Raw genomic sequence first — 17,420 nt, forward strand, 5'->3', positions numbered from 1 at the left:
AATAAGTTCGTAGTACAACATACAGATACAGATGTCGCCACTTATTAGCAATCATTTAGGTTTTTGGATACTTTGAAACTACAAATGAAACGTGGCAAAGTCTCATAACATTCCGTCCTTTACTCTATATATGTCATCAAGATTTAATGACGTTCCATCCATTACTTTACAAATTCCTGTCATTTTAATGAAACTGCTTTTACTTTGTAAAAAAAACTCGGAAAACCTGTGTGATGGTCGCTTAAAGGTTGGTGCTATCTACAAATCGCATACGCACATCCATAATCCTCTTATATCTGTATGTAAACCTACAAACTTATTGAATAATGTGTTGCATATCCATGTAAAACACTTCCCTAGACCACGGATCCAAAACTCAAGTACGACAGAGTTTACTACGGTGGAATGTTCGGTCGATATAGGCACGCACCCACTAGAACTCTGCCTCTTTCCCTTTCGTAACTTCACGCATAGGGGACTTCCTCTGAATGATTAGTCATTGAAGGGGGGAAAAAACTACGACAAAGACATCTGAACATTCTTAAATTTTACTTATAATATGTACTATTACTATTACTATATGTATTAACATTAATCATATCCACGCCAACACAGTGAGGAGAAGTAAATGTTTTACGATTTTGAGACGATACGTATGCAAGGTTCGCCGCAAAGCGAACTTTTTTTCTTTTTTTTTTTTTGCTTTTTAAGCAAGGCACATCTGTAGACAAAACTATATGAAATTTACTTTTTCTTCTTTTTTAATCAAAGATAACAAATATTAATGAACGTTATTTAAAAGAATTAATCAAGTTAATTAAAATGAATTTACTTAGCATGCCATTCACTGCAATATATCTTGAGTCTGTTTCACTCGCTGTTGCAACGTATGTAAGACGCGTTACACAAGATAATATACCATACCGGTCAATAAGTGCCGGGAGCAAAAAGAGAACATAGAATATTTGTTTTTTAAAACTCTATCCTATTCATCCACATAGTCTACCTCAGAAGATGACAATTACTCCAAAGCTTTTCTAACACTTTGATGTTTTTTTTTTTTATAGAAGAATTTGTCAAGAACTTCGAAACCTCATTATTTCATTCGAATCTTTTTATCTGGGAAATTCTCTTAAAATGCGCAAGCATCTAATAGTCACTAGGAGAATAGGTTGGATAGGGTACCGATTATTCGAGCTTCCATTTATGCATTCATCAATTTTTAAAAAGAAGGAAGACACACGTGATATCTACTTAGCAAGCATTTTCTCAAGCTCAAAATTTTAATGTTTTAATAAAGAATAAATCGTCTTTTGATGTCCTTAAAATGTCATTTCATTTCACTTTTCGATAACCGAGAATAATTTTGAGTGTCTTTTTTTTTTTGTGCTTTCTAACGCTGAGTCCACTCCGCTCAACATCATAATCGGATCAAACAATACCTCTGACAAATGGTTGTTTTCCATGAAGAAGGATTATCATGAGACTTTGCAAGCCAAGACTGAGTTTAAGTGGCATATTTTCCCATCAAAAGGCAATATCCCTGAGCCCTGAGAGAGAAAGTTTGGATTTTTCTATTGCTATGACGAGAACAAAAGTAATGGCTCCACTAAAACCGCTATAATCCGGAAACAAATAATGAAGTCTTTGACGCTATATGTCAGTCTCGGAAATTAATGAACGATGTGTTGCTATTACACATGCACGCACATAGATCTATTATGTGGACGACAACAAACAAATGAAAAAATGTTCACAACTCTATGAAATTAATTTTAAGAATGAAATTAATACATACAAGAGCATCATAACAATTGCTCTCCATTGCTTGATAGATTCGATTCACAGCCAGTCAGCTAGTCAATAAAGTACAAAAGCAAACATTAAATTAAGTCAATCAACGGAATAAATGTAAGAAAAGAAACAAAACAAAAAAAAAGATATTTTGACGTGTGTGCTTGTGTTTAAGTTATGTGAGTAAAGCTCAAGCGTGCATAGATACACATACATACATACATACATACATACATGCATACACACATAGGAAAGAAGTTTTGTAGCATAAATGCAATAATAAATGATATCACGTTATATGGAATTGTTAAGTAAGATAAATTCCATTCGTGTAATTGACAAGTAGGAAAGAAAGAAAAAGTTATTGTGTAAGCAGCAACCAAAGGGAGAAACGATCAAATTTAAACCTTATTGAAACGTATGTTTTATAAGATCGCATATAATTGATATAAAAAAAATTAAAAAAATGTTTTTAAATGTATTAATAGCAAAAATAAGAGAACATAATTTATTACATATATATGTGGACATGTGCATATAGCCACCATAATTTGCCAACTTTTTTGTACATGTCTACGTAAAAGAAAACAAGTAAAATAACTATGTCCGGGTATGGTCGAATCTTTTGTATTTATCGCTGATTTTGGTTTACTATTAATTACTAAACTTAAACTTGAAAAAAGTGAAATTTCGATACTCTATAATATTGGGCGGGTGTGCTAGTGCTACAGGGTCGCCCATCGGATAAACGTGGAAGCTGGTGCAAATTTTTATAGAGTGTAAGCAAAAAAGCCAACGTTATTTTTACTTTTGAAAGCAGAGGAGTTGTAAGTTTATATTGTACCCGAAGCGGGTTCCTTGACCCATTTGGCCCAATCGCAACACCAATTTACATACAGAAAAGTCCAACGTATTTGAAAATTTGAGAACAATATCTAAATTCTTTCGGCCAGTAGTGTATATAGCACAGACATTACACAAGCGGACAGTCGGACATGCCCAAATAGACTCGAATTTGGTACTTACGGGTTATAATGTCAGCAAAGATTCTTCTTTAATATTGCACACTTTTCCACAAATTAAGTTAACTGTTCATTAATTGGTATAAAAGAAGATCGTACTTAGAAGATCAAGCAAACACTTTATAGTTAACAAAGGCCAAGCATTGTATACCCTACGTTAATCGGGCTACTGCAATTCTACATTTGTTGATATGATACTGTGAAGTGGTAAACTATTCCTCACGTGATCCAAATTTACTTTACTTTACCTTTTTATCTAAAAATTTCTTTTGCGAACTAATTTTCTCTATGACGTATGAAAATTAGATCTTTATGCCACATAAATGATGGCTTTCATGAAGACAGCAATACGGAATGAAGCTCAAAAAATTGCTCCCTCCGATTCAAATTGAGCAAACTATTAAAATAAGCAAAGGTATTTATATTCAGAGATTTTCGGCGCGAAATTTAAAAAACTAAAATTATTTTCATGTAACGGCTTCATTTTCAACAACGTGTTTCCATAGGACAAGACACGTCATTGTTGATTAAATTTCACCAAAAAATATCCACAATTTTCGATATGTAGGTTGAAAACGCAAGTATTTGTGCAGACATGAAGAAGACAGACGCACAGACACACTTAAAGGAATTCGGTATAATAAAATTGAAACTATCTTAAGCGCTTACAGGTATTAAATATTTCTATCCCATACACGTGCTGTTGCATATACATATTGCTAATTATCCTCGCGACGAAGTTAACGCGTCAAGTAGTCTGTATTATCGCAAAGGTATACTTTTCGATTCTAAGTAAAGAGACCGATAATATGCATTAGGAAGTTTTATGAGCGATGTTTCGTAAATACAACCCTAAATTCGATGTTTTCATCGCCATGAGAAGGATTCCATAAAAACTGAACAAGCAGGACCCGACATCATTACAACTTAGGGATTAATCATCGACAACGATTAAGCGATAGCTCAAAAACTGCAATATTTATTACTAACAAATGCTTCTTCAGCCACTTCTCGTCAAACTTCGTTTCTAATAATACGAGTCTTTCATTCACTATGTGAAATTTTCCATTCTCTTAGCAAAAGAGGATCATTCCCATTAGCTTTGTTAAGCCCAACACACATGGACGGACGGCACGGTCAAGATAGACCGAAAGAGAGAATATCTCAATTAATTGAATCGAACGCTGTAGTGAGAGACCCTCTGCCTGCAAATGTATACGTTATAGCTGTACAACTTAACACTAACTTAAGTATCCAAATATTAATCGTCTGAAAATAAAAGTTCGTGTTTCTATCCTATACGGAAGTACAACCAACTCGTTTCTAGACGATCCTTTTTTACGCGATTTTGAAAAATGAACGATTTTTGTTTTATAAATATGTAATATGGATTCCATTCTGACTTTTTTTGCACGGTATTTTGGAGAAAATAATTAGAGTTTTTTCGTCTTACACGATTTTTTAATGGTGTGGGACATATCCCCAAATTTATCATATGTCGTATGTACTTTTTGCAAGATTTTTTTTTGCACGGATTTCTAAGGAACGCATTTATCCGGTAAAAAGAGAACTAGTGTATAAGGTGTACTAAACTTGACCTGTCCTGTTCATTAGAAACATGTCTAAGCGGCCACCTAAAATATATGCATTTTCTCCATTCCCGACCTACGGTACCTACTTGGATCTTCACTCACAAAAATTAAGATCGGAATCGGAACTGCGGAATATACGTTGTCATTTAATTTCCGCAGATGTTGCTACAACATCTGTTAGACAGTATTTCTTCGAACTAAGGCAAATATAAATTACTACTGCACTATCAGTTGCGAAAACTGAGATGAAGATTTCCGTATTTTTTTGAACTCAGCTAAAAAACCAGATCCTCGATTGACCAATCAACATACTCAAGTTTAATAAAATATTTTGACAGCAAATATATATTTTATAAAATATCTTTTAAGAATACTTACCTTTCTGTACGCAAATAATTCTTTTTGCAAGCGCTGTCTTTCGGCCGTGGGTTGTTGCCCTTTTCCTCGTATAAATTTCAACATTTTCTTATGTCCAGTTTGTTACTTTCCAATTAATTAATATAAAAAGGAGCCCAGAAATCAGTTTCTATTATAATCCAAATAAAGGCAGTGTTCAGGTAAATCGAATTCTAGAAAAGAATAACCCAAAAATAGGTAAGTAAATTTAAACGGGCCAATTACATAAAAGTAACAACAACAAAGCAACAAAATAAATAAATTTTTCGATTTCGGAGAATCAATCAAAGTCAAGGAAACCACAATTGACACAACATTCAATAAGTTGTTAGAATGGCATTTAGATATCGCCACTATCGATAAATTCACATAATTTTTAGATAGTACACGAAATTGCGATTTTTACATTGTTTTGCAAACTACAAAAGTAACGTCGCTAAAACAACTGTGACTTGTAAATTGAGTGATAAAATGTCATGTAATTCTGATATATTTCGCTTGAAGGTTTGCACTACATAGAAATTATATGGATTCGTCAATACCTATTGCACATCAGTATGCTATCCTGCGAACTTACTGAGCGATGTTTATCTGTACGTGAAAGCTGTCATGTCTATCAATTCAAGTAAATACAAAGAAAGCGAGGGTCCTTAATCAAGTATACATTTAAACCGAGTTACTTTTCATATTTTCATACCATTTAATTTTGTCGTTCTAAGTGATTGCTTATGTATTTGAAAATTAGATTCAAAAAATTTTATAAGGCATCGTACCATTTAAGCGGTTCGCAAAGTCAATTTTTAGGAGTGAAAGCTTTGCATAAAATTTTTGAAAATTTCCACTACATCGAACTCTTATTGGTTTCTTCTCTATAAACTATATCTCTCGAACTTGCCATGTCTCGAAAGTACCTCTTTCCGCGGCAGATTCAGAATAACGCCAGGACTTAAAACACAAAAAAATTGTGAAATTAATTGATTTTAAATAACTTTTTAGCCAACTCTGACGAACTTTATTGAAAAGCAGATTAAAACAATTTAGCAAGCCAAAGCCGACTGTTAAATACCCTACGTGACTCTGCTTAACAAAACTCTTCACTCAATTTAGTCATGAAATACTGAAAATTATACATTATTGCAACGTCATGTTGCTTGCCATGGAAGCTCTTGATGGGAAGAACACGACCTATGTGCTCAAAACTACACTACACTAAATTTAGATGCGGAGCATCTATGGAAAAACTTTTTTTATCATAAAATAATACTAATAATTAGTCATTGCTATTGCTTAAGACTTATTTTTGGTACGACACTTATACGACACTTAATTCAAAAAAAAATGGTTCCACATTCTATCTAAATTTTCCATCTCTGTTTAGTATGCTGAAACGGTATTTTTTTTTTTTTTAGATTAGAAATAAAAAAAACATTTACACTTGGACAGACGGACGGGCATGCTCAAATCGATACAGAAACCAAGTAACAGATCTATAATAGGTCATGGCGTACCATTAAATACCTTGCACCATCCTACTGGTATTCATGTAACTACTTTTCAATATGGGGCGTTAAATGGGAAGTGTTCGAAAAAGTGATTCGCTCTGAATTATTTTCAGTAACTCGTCCATGGCCCAAAATCCATCAGCAGACCAAATTTTATCAAAATACCCCAAAAGCTGCGACATGTGGGCTAAACCAAAGAAATAACATGGGCAGACGGGCAAACGGACCGAGATATAATAAAAGGCGGTCGCATCTGGAGTCCTGCCGAGTTTTGTACAAACTTAATGTACTTTTATACCACAAGTGGTGAAGGGGATAATGATTCCCGAAATGGTCTATGCCAGTTCTCCTAATACATGTGATATTGGTATGAAGGCAGAATTTTTTTTTTCTTTTAAAGCAATATTATCAATGTACACTACATATTGGCAGAATCGATTGATTAGTCGATGACGAGATAGATATGAGGAAATTTATAACGGATTGCACCATAACGCGATAATTAATAAAATTCAGTTATTTAGTTTTTCTCCAAATTATGTAAATTTCGCTATCAATCAGATCTATATTCAAACTTGGCCTATGAAATTCAACCAAGAATATATGTCAATTTGTAATCTTCTTCTTTTTCTCAACTTTAGCGGCTTTAAAATATTACAAGAAACATAAACGAAAAAGAAAAGAAATAGGAAGCGAACGAAACCCATTCACTGTTCAAATCTTAAGGTAACCAAGCAACATGTGTTGTGTATAATATATCCCTAGAGTCATTTTCCTGAGACACGGTACATTAACCGCATCACATCACATACACAATTACACGATGAAATGTATGCTTGAAGATTTAGTAAATCACTTACAGCCCAAACGCAGTAGTCCACAAAGCAATCTATGCATATACATGTATATGTATGTATATAATTTTTGTTTGCACCTTTATTACTTAGTAATTTTTTTCTTCTTTTTTTTTTTTTTTCTTAACTTACAAAACTCGTTTAGAAACTAGTCTGTTGGCTGTGTGTGGGTTTTTGTGCATGCAATGCAACTGCCATCAACTTTAAATATAATCAAGTAAATGAGAAGATTTCAGTGCCGCGATTCTCTATAGAGTTTTTCTTTGCCATTTTCCGTAATGAATTTGAGTAAAAGTAAGAAATTCGAATGTATTTTGAAAATTTTTTGTATTCTTCCTTTATACAACAAGACAGAATTTTCATATCAAAAATTTGCTTTATATAAAAATTTAATTGTTTACTGAGTGAATAGTACCGTAAACAAAACTGAAAATGTTTTCTACGATGTTATAACATGAAACGAATATTTTTCTTAGTAATTAATTAATTATTTGAAATTAAAATGAGGTGACAAATAGAATAGCAAGGAGAGCTAATTAGCACCATCTCTAAAAACTTCGACTGTACATTAATTCATATTTTGCCATTTTTCACAGCAATTTGAAACTTTATTCGTAGTATTAGCCCTAGTCAAGCCTAGCGCTTAAAAGCGCTTTCTCACACTGCCCACAATATTCAGATCTACTTAACAACCCTATGCATTTTTAATCGTCTTAGGCGCAAGATATCCATCCACGAACACGTGGTTATTATTGCTCCTCTTTATCGAAACAAAATTTGGTTAAGAAATAATTTGCTAAAAAATAATCCGGCATCATAACAATGACCCTGAAACGAAGTATTTTCAAAGCGGTGAATTAAATTTTGATGCATTAGTGTTTGAAATGAATTCTTCTTCTTTTCTTTTTAAGCACTTATTACAGAAGAGGACTTGTAAAGGACAGTCACAAAGGACCAGACAAAGTTTAGTGACAGAGGGAAGTTTTTGTTTTGCGTATTAGGAAAACGTGAACGTAAAGCAAGCAAAGCGGTTGATAAACGCCATTATTTATTCTTCTGAAAGCTTAACAACAACCTTAAAACAAATCCCTTATGTTCGGATAAATCATATCACTTGATGTCTAATCTTGTTCGCTTTTGACAAGTCAAGCAAATTAAATTTTCTCTCAGCACTTGTAAGAGTTCTATAAACAGTTCAATTGTTTTTCCGCCAGCAAATGCACAACAATAGGTACAAAAAAAAAAAAGGGAAAAAACACATTTAAAGAAACTTCTGATTTAGCTTACAATTTGGAAAACATTTTCTTTTGTTAGAATCAACAATCTTTAAAAGGAATACCATATTAACATCGAGGGACTTTAAACATTCTTTGATTGTTTGCTCCTTCTTTACTTGGATTCACTTAAAAATAAATGGATTAAGGCATTTGCCGCCGTTTTCAGCAGAATCAACAGTTTTATATCCAACATTTACGATCACTGCGCCGTTTCTTGAGCGACATAGCCTCTGGGCGTGATGAGTAATGGCGCATTTTTCTTTGAGATATATGCAAGTTACAAAATGTAATTCAATCGTGAACAATAAGTTTCTGCGAAGTTCTGCAATAGTGCAATACATCCTATATCAAGGGATAGAGCCTTTGTCACTGTGGAAAGGTCGTTATTTCATAAATGGCAAAAGCAATTTGTCATCCTTTTAAAGCCAGCAGGACGAAGTAAATATTGTAAATAACCTCCGTAACCTCCTCCCACCTGTATATCAATGGTGAACACACTCCAGCAAAATTACATATTAGTATTAATATGATTATCAAAGAAAATCAGAAAACTCGAAAGTGCAGGCTTCTGCGGTCTATGAATGCTTGCAATAACACATATGTGTAAACATTTTTTGGAAGCCCACTAGGTTTTGTAATTTTATCCTAGCGAAAAAAATTCCAGCCGCTACAGTTCAGAAGAAAGAGATAAGCGAATTCAGATTAAAAACAAATTGGGATGAAAGACAAATTGTAGAAGCAGAACTGCCCTAAATAAAGAATATCTATTGTTTTCTTCTGCAGTAGCGAACATTTTTTTCTTTCTTCAAAATCACATCCTCTACGCAAAAAGCAATCACAGCTCTAGCGTTGTTAAGACAACGAGATCAATTTTGGTAAGTTTTTCAATTAATTACTTTTGGAGTAACATTAAACAAAAAAAAAAAAAAAAACGATATTATTTAATCCAATATTTTAAGAGGATGGAATGACATTCGCTAGCAACAATTTACCTGTACGCACAGAAGTCCGGCGGATTAAGTGTGTTTCAGCTATTTAACTTTCAGCTCTCCTCTTTCCTTCAACCTTCAAGTAGAAGCATGTTATAAGAAATGGTAAGATAACGACTGTTGAAAAAAATAAAATATACTTTCATTCGCTAAATCAACTTTAGCTAGTCTCGAGGTCAATATCCAGCAGAATAAGTGGATCTTTTTATTAGTTGTTATCTTAAAGAAAATGGTTCACGAAAAGTAATAAATCGCTTTCAGTTGTTTCTTACGTCAATTAATGACGGTAGATACACGAACTACTATTCCAACATTCACCGGTTTACTCGAATATGTACAAAAAAAAAGTGTATAGTGTAAAATTGACCTTGACTTGAGAAACAAATTTTATGTGTGCGTGTATATGTGCGTGCGCGTTTACGAGTGCTGTAAAGGAATTGTATCTCTGATTATGTTTCATCGAAATGTAAAAGAATGACACAGCAACAGGTGTCGGAAAATATAAAAAAAGGAAAGAATGTAAAAAATTGTTTCTAAATAAAAGAGAAAATAATAATAATAATAATAATAATAATATTATATATGTATTTCAATAAGGAAGATTCTTTTGCAGCAACTAACAACTTAAAATGCCCGACGTGACGAGGAAAGAAGAGAGCAAACCACACCCACGCACAATTAGCAAAAATTTCTAATAACAAATCTAAAAATAGGAACCCACAAGAACGCACAAAGAAAACCGCATTCAAATAATAAAAATTTTAAAGATAAAGTAAGCGCTGAATATCTTATAAACGAAGTGCAACAATTTGTAGTAGACATTTCCTTTTCTCACATTTTTGTTGTTTTCTCTTTACCCACCAAGCGAATGAATTGCTAATTCATGAAGCACATAACTAAACAAAACACAATCTTTCAATTGGTTATGAACGCAGCAAATTATGCGGGTAGTAACAACAAACAACCATTGATGACGTACCCTTAGCAGAAATAAGAGAATAAATAATTTAAAATGTAAAATTTTTACTTATTTGTAAGTCAAATTGGCGAAAGAAATAAACTTTTTGTTTGGAGCACTTGTTTATCGTATCGATGCAAACGTAACCCGCGTTTTTCTTTTTGTCATTCCTATTCGAGATCACAATAAAAACTTGCTTTTCCTCTTCGCTTTCTTTCTTGATTCATGATAATTACCCTTAAAATTTCATTTAAAAGGAGACGTTTATGAAGACACTCGTTTTCTCTTTATTAATTTTTATTTTGTCAAGCATTAAAATACAATAATTTCAATCACCATTAATTCTTTAATCACCAACTCGTCTACAGCGTCTACAAACTACCGAGCTAAGTAACCACAATCCGTTTTCAACTATGTTGCGTTTTGTTTTTTAAATGATTTTTTTCTTTCTTTATTTTTTTTTTTCGCAATCTTGCGATATGAAGTAATTACCACAAATTTATTAACATCCTTTGTCGTGTACTGAAGTTAGTTCATTTAATATTTACTATAAGGCACAGAGATAGAAAACAGTCCGAGATCGAAATGTTTTATGGTTAATATTATATTTTTTCCTTTTCTTATTTTATATTGGAATAATACCTTGAATAAAGCTCTCCGCGAATGCGACTATGCGACTTTTGCTTCCACAACTGAAACACCTGATTCTGTTCCATTAACAGAAGAGTATTATTTCACACAAAATTCAAATGCGACTTTGCTTCATCAACTTCGTAAAACACATCTGTAATTATGCAACGGAAACATCTGATTCTGTTTCATTAACAGAAGAGTATTATTTCACATAGAATACAAATGCCACTCTGTTTCATAAACTTAATAAAACACATCTGTAATTACACAACTAAAATACCTGATTCTTAAACATATGTTTAAACAAATTCTTTTTAATAATTTTCAGGAAGCGCCATTAAATCATTTCAAAATGAGGAATAATGTTATATTATTTATTTTGGGAAAATAATGAAAATTACAAACTTTTATTCTTTTTCTTTTGAGATTTTTAATATTTTTTTGTGTTATATCATTACTACCATTTTTGTTTTATTTTTATTAATTTTTATTCATAATGGCGCGTACAAGAAAATGTTTAGTGCAGAATTACATATATAGTGGAAAAAAAATGTTGAAAAAAGATCGATTTTTAAAATCCCTCCAAATAAATAAAAAGAGTGGGTAAATTTTAATAAGTACTCTAAATTATGAGAAAAATAATTATATTTGCGATAAGTATTTTTTTCTAGAACACAAAAAGATACCTGAATTGGCATCAGATGAGGTTCCAATCTAGACACATATAAAAGGAATGGCCCATTAGGACAAGAAGTGGAACAAATGGAACAGGATGGCGACAATATCCCATCAACATCAAGACGATTAAAGTTTCCGAAAGATGAAAACAAAGTCGGAGAAACCAGTTTCCGAAAGATGGAAACCAAATAGGAGAAAAATCAATGCACTCTTCGAAGTATGGAAATCAATAGGAAAAAATCCAAACCAGTTTCCGAACGATAAAAACAATGAAAATTCAAAACAGTTTTCTACAGCGGATTCAGTCAAAATTCAGTACAATTAAACGACTTAATGAAGAAAATTAAAAACTTAAAATAGAAAATGAAGTTTTAATACCAAAATTATTAGACCATTATTATACCTATTATCGCTCAGCCAGCAAACATGCTAAGCTGTTCTTGGAAGTTTTTAGCAAAACAAAAACTGAAAGTAAACTAAAGTTCAACTTAAAGCCCAAAGCCACGTAAACCGGAGAAAATTTTGTGTGGTTTCGCACTAACGTTAGTATTGCCTACATATTTTTAATCTAAGTCAGCTGTGTCAATTTATGTTCTTTTCCCTTTCGTTTTCGTAAAACAATGACAACATGACAGTATAATTTTCTGTTTTTTTATAAACGGTTCTACAAAAAGGAGAAATTAGAAAAAAGAGTGCCTAGCTTAAAAAATAAATTGCGAAATTAAAGCCTTTTCCTATTGAAGCGAAAACAGAAGAATTTAAAATGGAATTCCCTAATTTAGGACAGCATTGTAATGAAAAATCCTGCAATAAGTTAGGTGAAGATAAACGCATCTTCCGATATGTTCAGAAATTATATAGAATGAATTTTTCATAGATTTCTTACCCATGAAATGCGATGGATGTGGCAAGGAATATTGTTGCGATCATTTTCATTATGAGCGCCATAATTGTAAGACAGGCATACGTAAAGACTTTCAAGTCCCTCTATGTCCTCTATGTAACGAACCGGTTCCTACCGCTCCTGGCGTTGAGCCGGATGTAACCGTGAGTCAGCACATTGATCAACAGTGTAAATCCGAAACAAAGAAAATTTTCACAAATCGTTGTTCATTTAAAAATTGTAAACGCAAAGAGCTGATACCTGTTTTTTGTAGCCAATGTAAACGAAATTTCTGTCTACGTCATCGCCATACCGCTGACCATGTGTGTGATTCGCAGAATACTGTGAATCAACAGCGTAATTGCGCGTAAGTATTATCACTTTCATTTGCTATCTCTAAAGACCGATATTAAATTTTATAAATTATTGGAAATTTCTTTAATAAAGCAATGCAGCGGAGCTGAGACGTACGCAAAAGCCACCTAGTAATTTATTTAATGCAAATTTCAAACCTAACGTACATCCCGTGAGAACAACAGCTACAGATCATTTAACCAATGGCTCAGTTGGTGTGCAAAATATTCAGGGAAATATGGTAAGAAAGACGCCAAGGAAAATAACAATGCATTTTAAATAGAAAAGTAAATTTTTGCAGTCGGAGGATGAAGCATTGGCACGCGCAATAGCACTTTCTATTCTAGAATTAGATGAGTCGAATAATCGTGATCATCGCAACGCTGTAGATGCGGCCCAAACACAACGCCCTAACAACAACACCAGTGTACCTGTTGGAGGACGTGATAATCAGCCCACAAATAGCAAAGACAAGTGCTCTCTATCATAGCGTGCTCGTAAAAGTCGACCGGGCAACAACAATTCTAAAGTTTTAAATAAAAATTCTTACTATTCCTCTCACGTTTGCATTTACATTCTCGTTTTTTTTTTTTTGGAATAAGATTTGCTTTCAGTGTTGTTTTCATTTTCTAATGCATTAAAAATGAAAAACAGTGTAGTTTAAACAAAAAACATTATTGCGTAATTTTTATTGGTAATTCTTTAAAGATCACACTTGTTCAGCGGTTTTGAGAACTATGTTCTTAAGCGGCGCTGGCGACAAATTTGTAGAAGACGTTATCGTATTGCCATCTGACGATTCTGAAAGCTCTTGCAAATTTTCCAGAGTTGAGTTGGCTGCACTCGTTCCTTCAAAACTTACTTTTTTTTCTGTGGATAGCTTTCTAGTGACTGGCGGAGATTGTGAGGCCTGTGGACTTCCTGGCCTTGCATCGCTAGAGCTCATACTTAACTTGCGTTGGGCTGCGGAGAAATTCGCTATACTCTCGACAGCCAAAATGCTGGCACTAGATAATAATACCGAAACCTGCTCAGCGGACGGGCAACTGGTGATAGTCATGTCATCTTTAGTGTAACCGTTCGTGGTTAGTAACTGCTCTACTTTAACAAATGACTGAATAATATTATTCTGTGAATTGAAAAATATATTAGCTCTAATATCTTCGAATTAAGTAAAAGATTATTTTTGTGAAATGAAAAAATTAAGTTCAGTCCTACCATTCTTTACTTACCCTTATCGGTCTAAAGATAATGAATTCAGTATCACGATTACTTAAATATAACTGCATGGATCTCTGCAAGCTCGGTAAGCGGCTTTTGATTAAACGTTGCGTTTCTTGTATAACGCTACTAGTTTGCTGCGGGCTAGCCCAGGCGCTCTGCCTTAAGACATAATTAATTTTTATAGGCTGTTGTTGCTGATCGCTTGCATTTTTTGCATCGTTCTGTATTAATTGATTCGCTTTTTCCAGGAATCCCAGAAGTGGTTTTATTAAACCTTGCACTGCATCCGTTATGAATTGTTCGCAAACCAATTTCAACTGGCGATCGACTTCTTTGCGCGAATCCAATAAATGCTCTTTAATTTGGGGAGTGCCCTCCAATAAAAATTCGAGCAATGCATTATTGCTGCCAATGGCGAACAATTGTTTACGTTTCTGTAATAGACCGAACGCTGCTGTTTTGACTTTACTAAAATCTAATGACGTTTCCCTGACTGTGAAATCGACACGAAAGGGAGCAATTTGTTCGCGTAAGATAAGCAAATGTTTGATTTCGAAAAGCTCACCGTCGATAGGTGTCTGAAACCAAAAACCAAAGAAAAAATGTTTCGCTATGTCGGGAGAAATATTGCGTTTACTTTACCTTACTCTGGGAAATTTTTTTAGCCGCTGCAGAAACGCTTTCTATGCATAATTTTAAAGCCTCTTGGGAAAGACCTTGGAATATGGGCCGATCTACACAACGATAGAGACGTGATAAACATACGAGTGTACGTCTCACGGTCGGATACCACATGCCGTGCAAATCTGCCGGTGAATCTAAGTATAAAAATTAGAATTTGAGCTATGAACCTATGATGAGTGAATGAAAGTTACTCATATTTCTCACGCGGCTAACACTAGTATCCAAGCTTTCAGCCTCTGTAACGTTAGAAGACGTGGATACCAAAGAAGATCTCGAGTCGAAGCGACGCATCTGATGCGAATGTGAATCTTGCAGAGACAATGCAATGCTCTAAATGCACTATATTAATATAAATATTTCTTATTTAAAGAAGATATTTTGAACACTTACCTCCATCATTTCAAGTTTTTCGGGATAAGCTAAATCTCCCGGCGAGGGGTTATAATTTAAAATATCCGATTGTAGATATAAATGTGCACGAAAAACTAAACGTTCTTGAACATCTTGCAACAACTGATTCGCTATAGTGGCAAAAGCTTCTAAAGTAGTAGCTAACAAAATGCGATTTAAAATAATAATAATAGTAATAATAATGTAACTATTCGACTCCATTGGCACTTACAATTTTGTTGCACCTGTTCTTCTAACATTTCAATACGCAGTATTGAACAAATTTCCGCCAAGGTTTCTAAATGATTAATGTGTATTATATATGGACGCATACTGTCGTATAAAATACTGCACAAGTTTTCCAAATATGCGCTAAATAGGAACGACAGATTGAAATATAACAAAAAAATGGAGATTTATTCGAAGAAACTGTTATGCCCACCACCTTAAAGTAATATGTGAAAGTTGCTAATCGGTTACTGATTACGGACGCGTCAGTTAGTCAATCAATTAAACTTTTGCACTGAACTTTGAATGATCAGCGATAATAAACTATGGAGGTAAATATGAAGTTTTATTCCCATATCCCCTATGACTTATATTGCAGCATTGTTAGCTGTGCGCATTTCACGTACAGGCAGAGGAACATAATTTTTATGGATCGTCTAATGTATATTTCTGCGTATGGCAACCGAGGTATGCATTTAAAATACCCGAATTGTTTGGTGGTGAGTATAAAAATTAATCATTTAACTAATACTAACGTTAGCTGTTCGCTATCCTTGGCAAAGAATTGATAATATAAACGTTGCTCATCCTGACATATGTGAACTAGAAATGCGCACGAACTACGCATTAAAGCACAATGATCACCTCTCTGCTGCGCTTGGATATCTTTAATGGCTTTGTCTACAGCCGGTGTCATAATAGTTGAACGTTCACTTAGGTAGCACTGCTGCAAATCTCCCAAAAGATTTGCATATTCCCGACACAATTCCACTCGTGACTCCACCATTTGGGATATGCGTTTAATTTTGGCAGCCGATGTTTGATACTTGCCGTAATATAAAGCAAACGTGGCATCAGGCGAAGTGTTTGCAGCTTCTACAGCACTTACCAAAGGCTGTTTAGGATGAAGAGTAGCTTCGGTGGCTTGAGCCATAACTTGAGTGACATAATTTCGCATCAAACTGATCGCTTTGTTTAAACATTGTTTGTATTTTATGATAAAGGTGGAGGATTCCTTAAAACTGGGCTAAAGATTAGCAAATATATTAGATTATTAGTTTTGAAAGGCACTTATTAAAACTTACATGCTCTTTTATATAAGTCAGGCATTGATCAATTTTGGTTAAACATTCCTGAAATGATCCCGAAGCTACTGAGAGCGTAGGGCTAAATAAACGATGATTGATTAATTCGACCTGATTGAAGTAATGTAAACGATGTTGTATCTCTTCACCAAGTGCTTGCAGTTTTTGCTGTTCTCCTAACAGTTGCTCACTGGCCGTATTAAGAGCTTCCGTTTTCTGCGAAACAAATGAATACTCATTCTTAAGTTTTTCCAAACGTTGCATGGCCTTTTCTATTTGCTCCAGTATGCGCAAACACTCTGTGCTTCTAGTTATTAGTTGTTGAAGATAATGCTGTGTATGTATATCGTCATTTTCATGGATTTCGTCTAGTACTTGGTTATACCACATTAAGAAATCATTTGTGGTTTCAATGCCGGGCAAAGATAATTGCTGTAGCTTCATTAATGAAGAAGCTTCGGCATCTTCCACTGCTTTCGTTATTGCACGTAAGTTGTTCTCTTTTTCCGTCGTCTTGGGACACTAGAATATTTTCGAAATTATTGCTATAGCAAATACTAACCAAATACAATTTAAGACTCACCTCCTTGTCGCGTTTGCATACAGTGTCAATTATTTCAAAAAACTCCTGCTGGTGGGCGCTTAAAGCTGCTAAAGGACTCGTTTTACCCTCCCATTGCAATAAACGGTTTCGAATTTTTCGTAAATTCTCATTTTCCAACTGAGCAGCGGTGACATCCATCCTACGTCTGCGATTTGAAAAAAAAAAAGAAAAATAAAAATCAGTTGTTTTATGGCCACGAATGCCAGATTTTCTCGCATTCAATACATTTTTTCGTTTATACAGCTGAACGTTTTTTGTTAAAATTTGCAGTAG

The 17,420-nt window shown here is 33.9% G+C and overlaps 3 protein-coding genes across 3 annotated transcripts in view; 1 reads left to right on the forward strand and 2 right to left on the reverse strand.

Moving 5' to 3' along the window:
- The window catches only part of LOC119633136 (lethal(2) giant larvae protein), a 29,499-nt gene extending 18,511 nt beyond the window's left edge, over nucleotides 1-10,988 (reverse strand). The window contains exons 1-2 of the mRNA XM_038026440.1: nucleotides 10,621-10,988; nucleotides 4,787-4,977 (exon numbers count right to left, since the gene is read on the reverse strand). Coding sequence (XP_037882368.1) covers nucleotides 4,787-4,870 — 84 coding nt within the window. The 5' untranslated portion in view covers nucleotides 4,871-4,977; nucleotides 10,621-10,988. The remainder of the gene's footprint in view (nucleotides 1-4,786; nucleotides 4,978-10,620) is intronic.
- A 1,332-nt stretch (nucleotides 10,989-12,320) lies between these two features.
- LOC119633807 (AN1-type zinc finger protein 2A) lies at nucleotides 12,321-13,504 on the forward strand. Its single transcript, XM_038027560.1, has 4 exons — nucleotides 12,321-12,513; nucleotides 12,573-12,945; nucleotides 13,026-13,173; nucleotides 13,234-13,504. Exons 1-4 carry the CDS (start codon nucleotides 12,459-12,461, stop codon nucleotides 13,420-13,422), a joined length of 765 nt encoding a protein of 254 aa, XP_037883488.1. The 5' UTR covers nucleotides 12,321-12,458; the 3' UTR covers nucleotides 13,423-13,504.
- A 105-nt stretch (nucleotides 13,505-13,609) lies between these two features.
- LOC119633155 (conserved oligomeric Golgi complex subunit 3) lies at nucleotides 13,610-17,394 on the reverse strand. The gene is made up of 10 exons (XM_038026482.1): nucleotides 17,373-17,394; nucleotides 17,127-17,292; nucleotides 16,544-17,065; nucleotides 15,995-16,485; nucleotides 15,463-15,602; nucleotides 15,231-15,391; nucleotides 15,032-15,170; nucleotides 14,799-14,974; nucleotides 14,165-14,734; nucleotides 13,610-14,061 (listed from the first exon to the last, which is right to left on the reverse strand). The coding sequence occupies exons 2-10, from the start codon at nucleotides 17,283-17,285 to the stop codon at nucleotides 13,642-13,644; spliced, it is 2,778 nt and encodes a 925-aa protein (XP_037882410.1). The 5' UTR covers nucleotides 17,286-17,292; nucleotides 17,373-17,394; the 3' UTR covers nucleotides 13,610-13,641.
- Nucleotides 17,395-17,420: the final 26 nt, after the last annotated feature.

The sequence above is a fragment of the Glossina fuscipes genome, unplaced genomic scaffold (assembly GCF_014805625.2).
Source record: "Glossina fuscipes isolate IAEA_lab_2018 unplaced genomic scaffold, Yale_Gfus_2 2, whole genome shotgun sequence".
Taxonomy (NCBI): domain Eukaryota; kingdom Metazoa; phylum Arthropoda; class Insecta; order Diptera; family Glossinidae; genus Glossina; species Glossina fuscipes.

Bases quoted from the DNA above. Each gene is read 5' to 3' on its own strand.
- LOC119633807 (XM_038027560.1), top strand. From the start codon at position 12,459: ATGGAATTCCCTAATTTAGGACAGCATTGTAATGAAAAATCCTGCAAT. The intron at 12,946-13,025 runs GTAAGTATTATC...TCTTTAATAAAG, and splicing joins AATCAACAGCGTAATTGCGC to CAATGCAGCGGAGCTGAGAC. The intron at 13,174-13,233 runs GTAAGAAAGACG...AAATTTTTGCAG, and splicing joins AAAATATTCAGGGAAATATG to TCGGAGGATGAAGCATTGGC.
- LOC119633155 (XM_038026482.1), bottom strand. From the start codon at position 17,285: ATGGATGTCACCGCTGCTCAGTTGGAAAATGAGAATTTACGAAAAATT. The intron at 14,975-15,031 runs GTAACTTTCATT...TTTTATACTTAG, and splicing joins TAGCCGCGTGAGAAATATGA to ATTCACCGGCAGATTTGCAC. The intron at 14,062-14,164 runs GTAAGTAAAGAA...TTCAATTCACAG, and splicing joins TTATCTTTAGACCGATAAGG to AATAATATTATTCAGTCATT.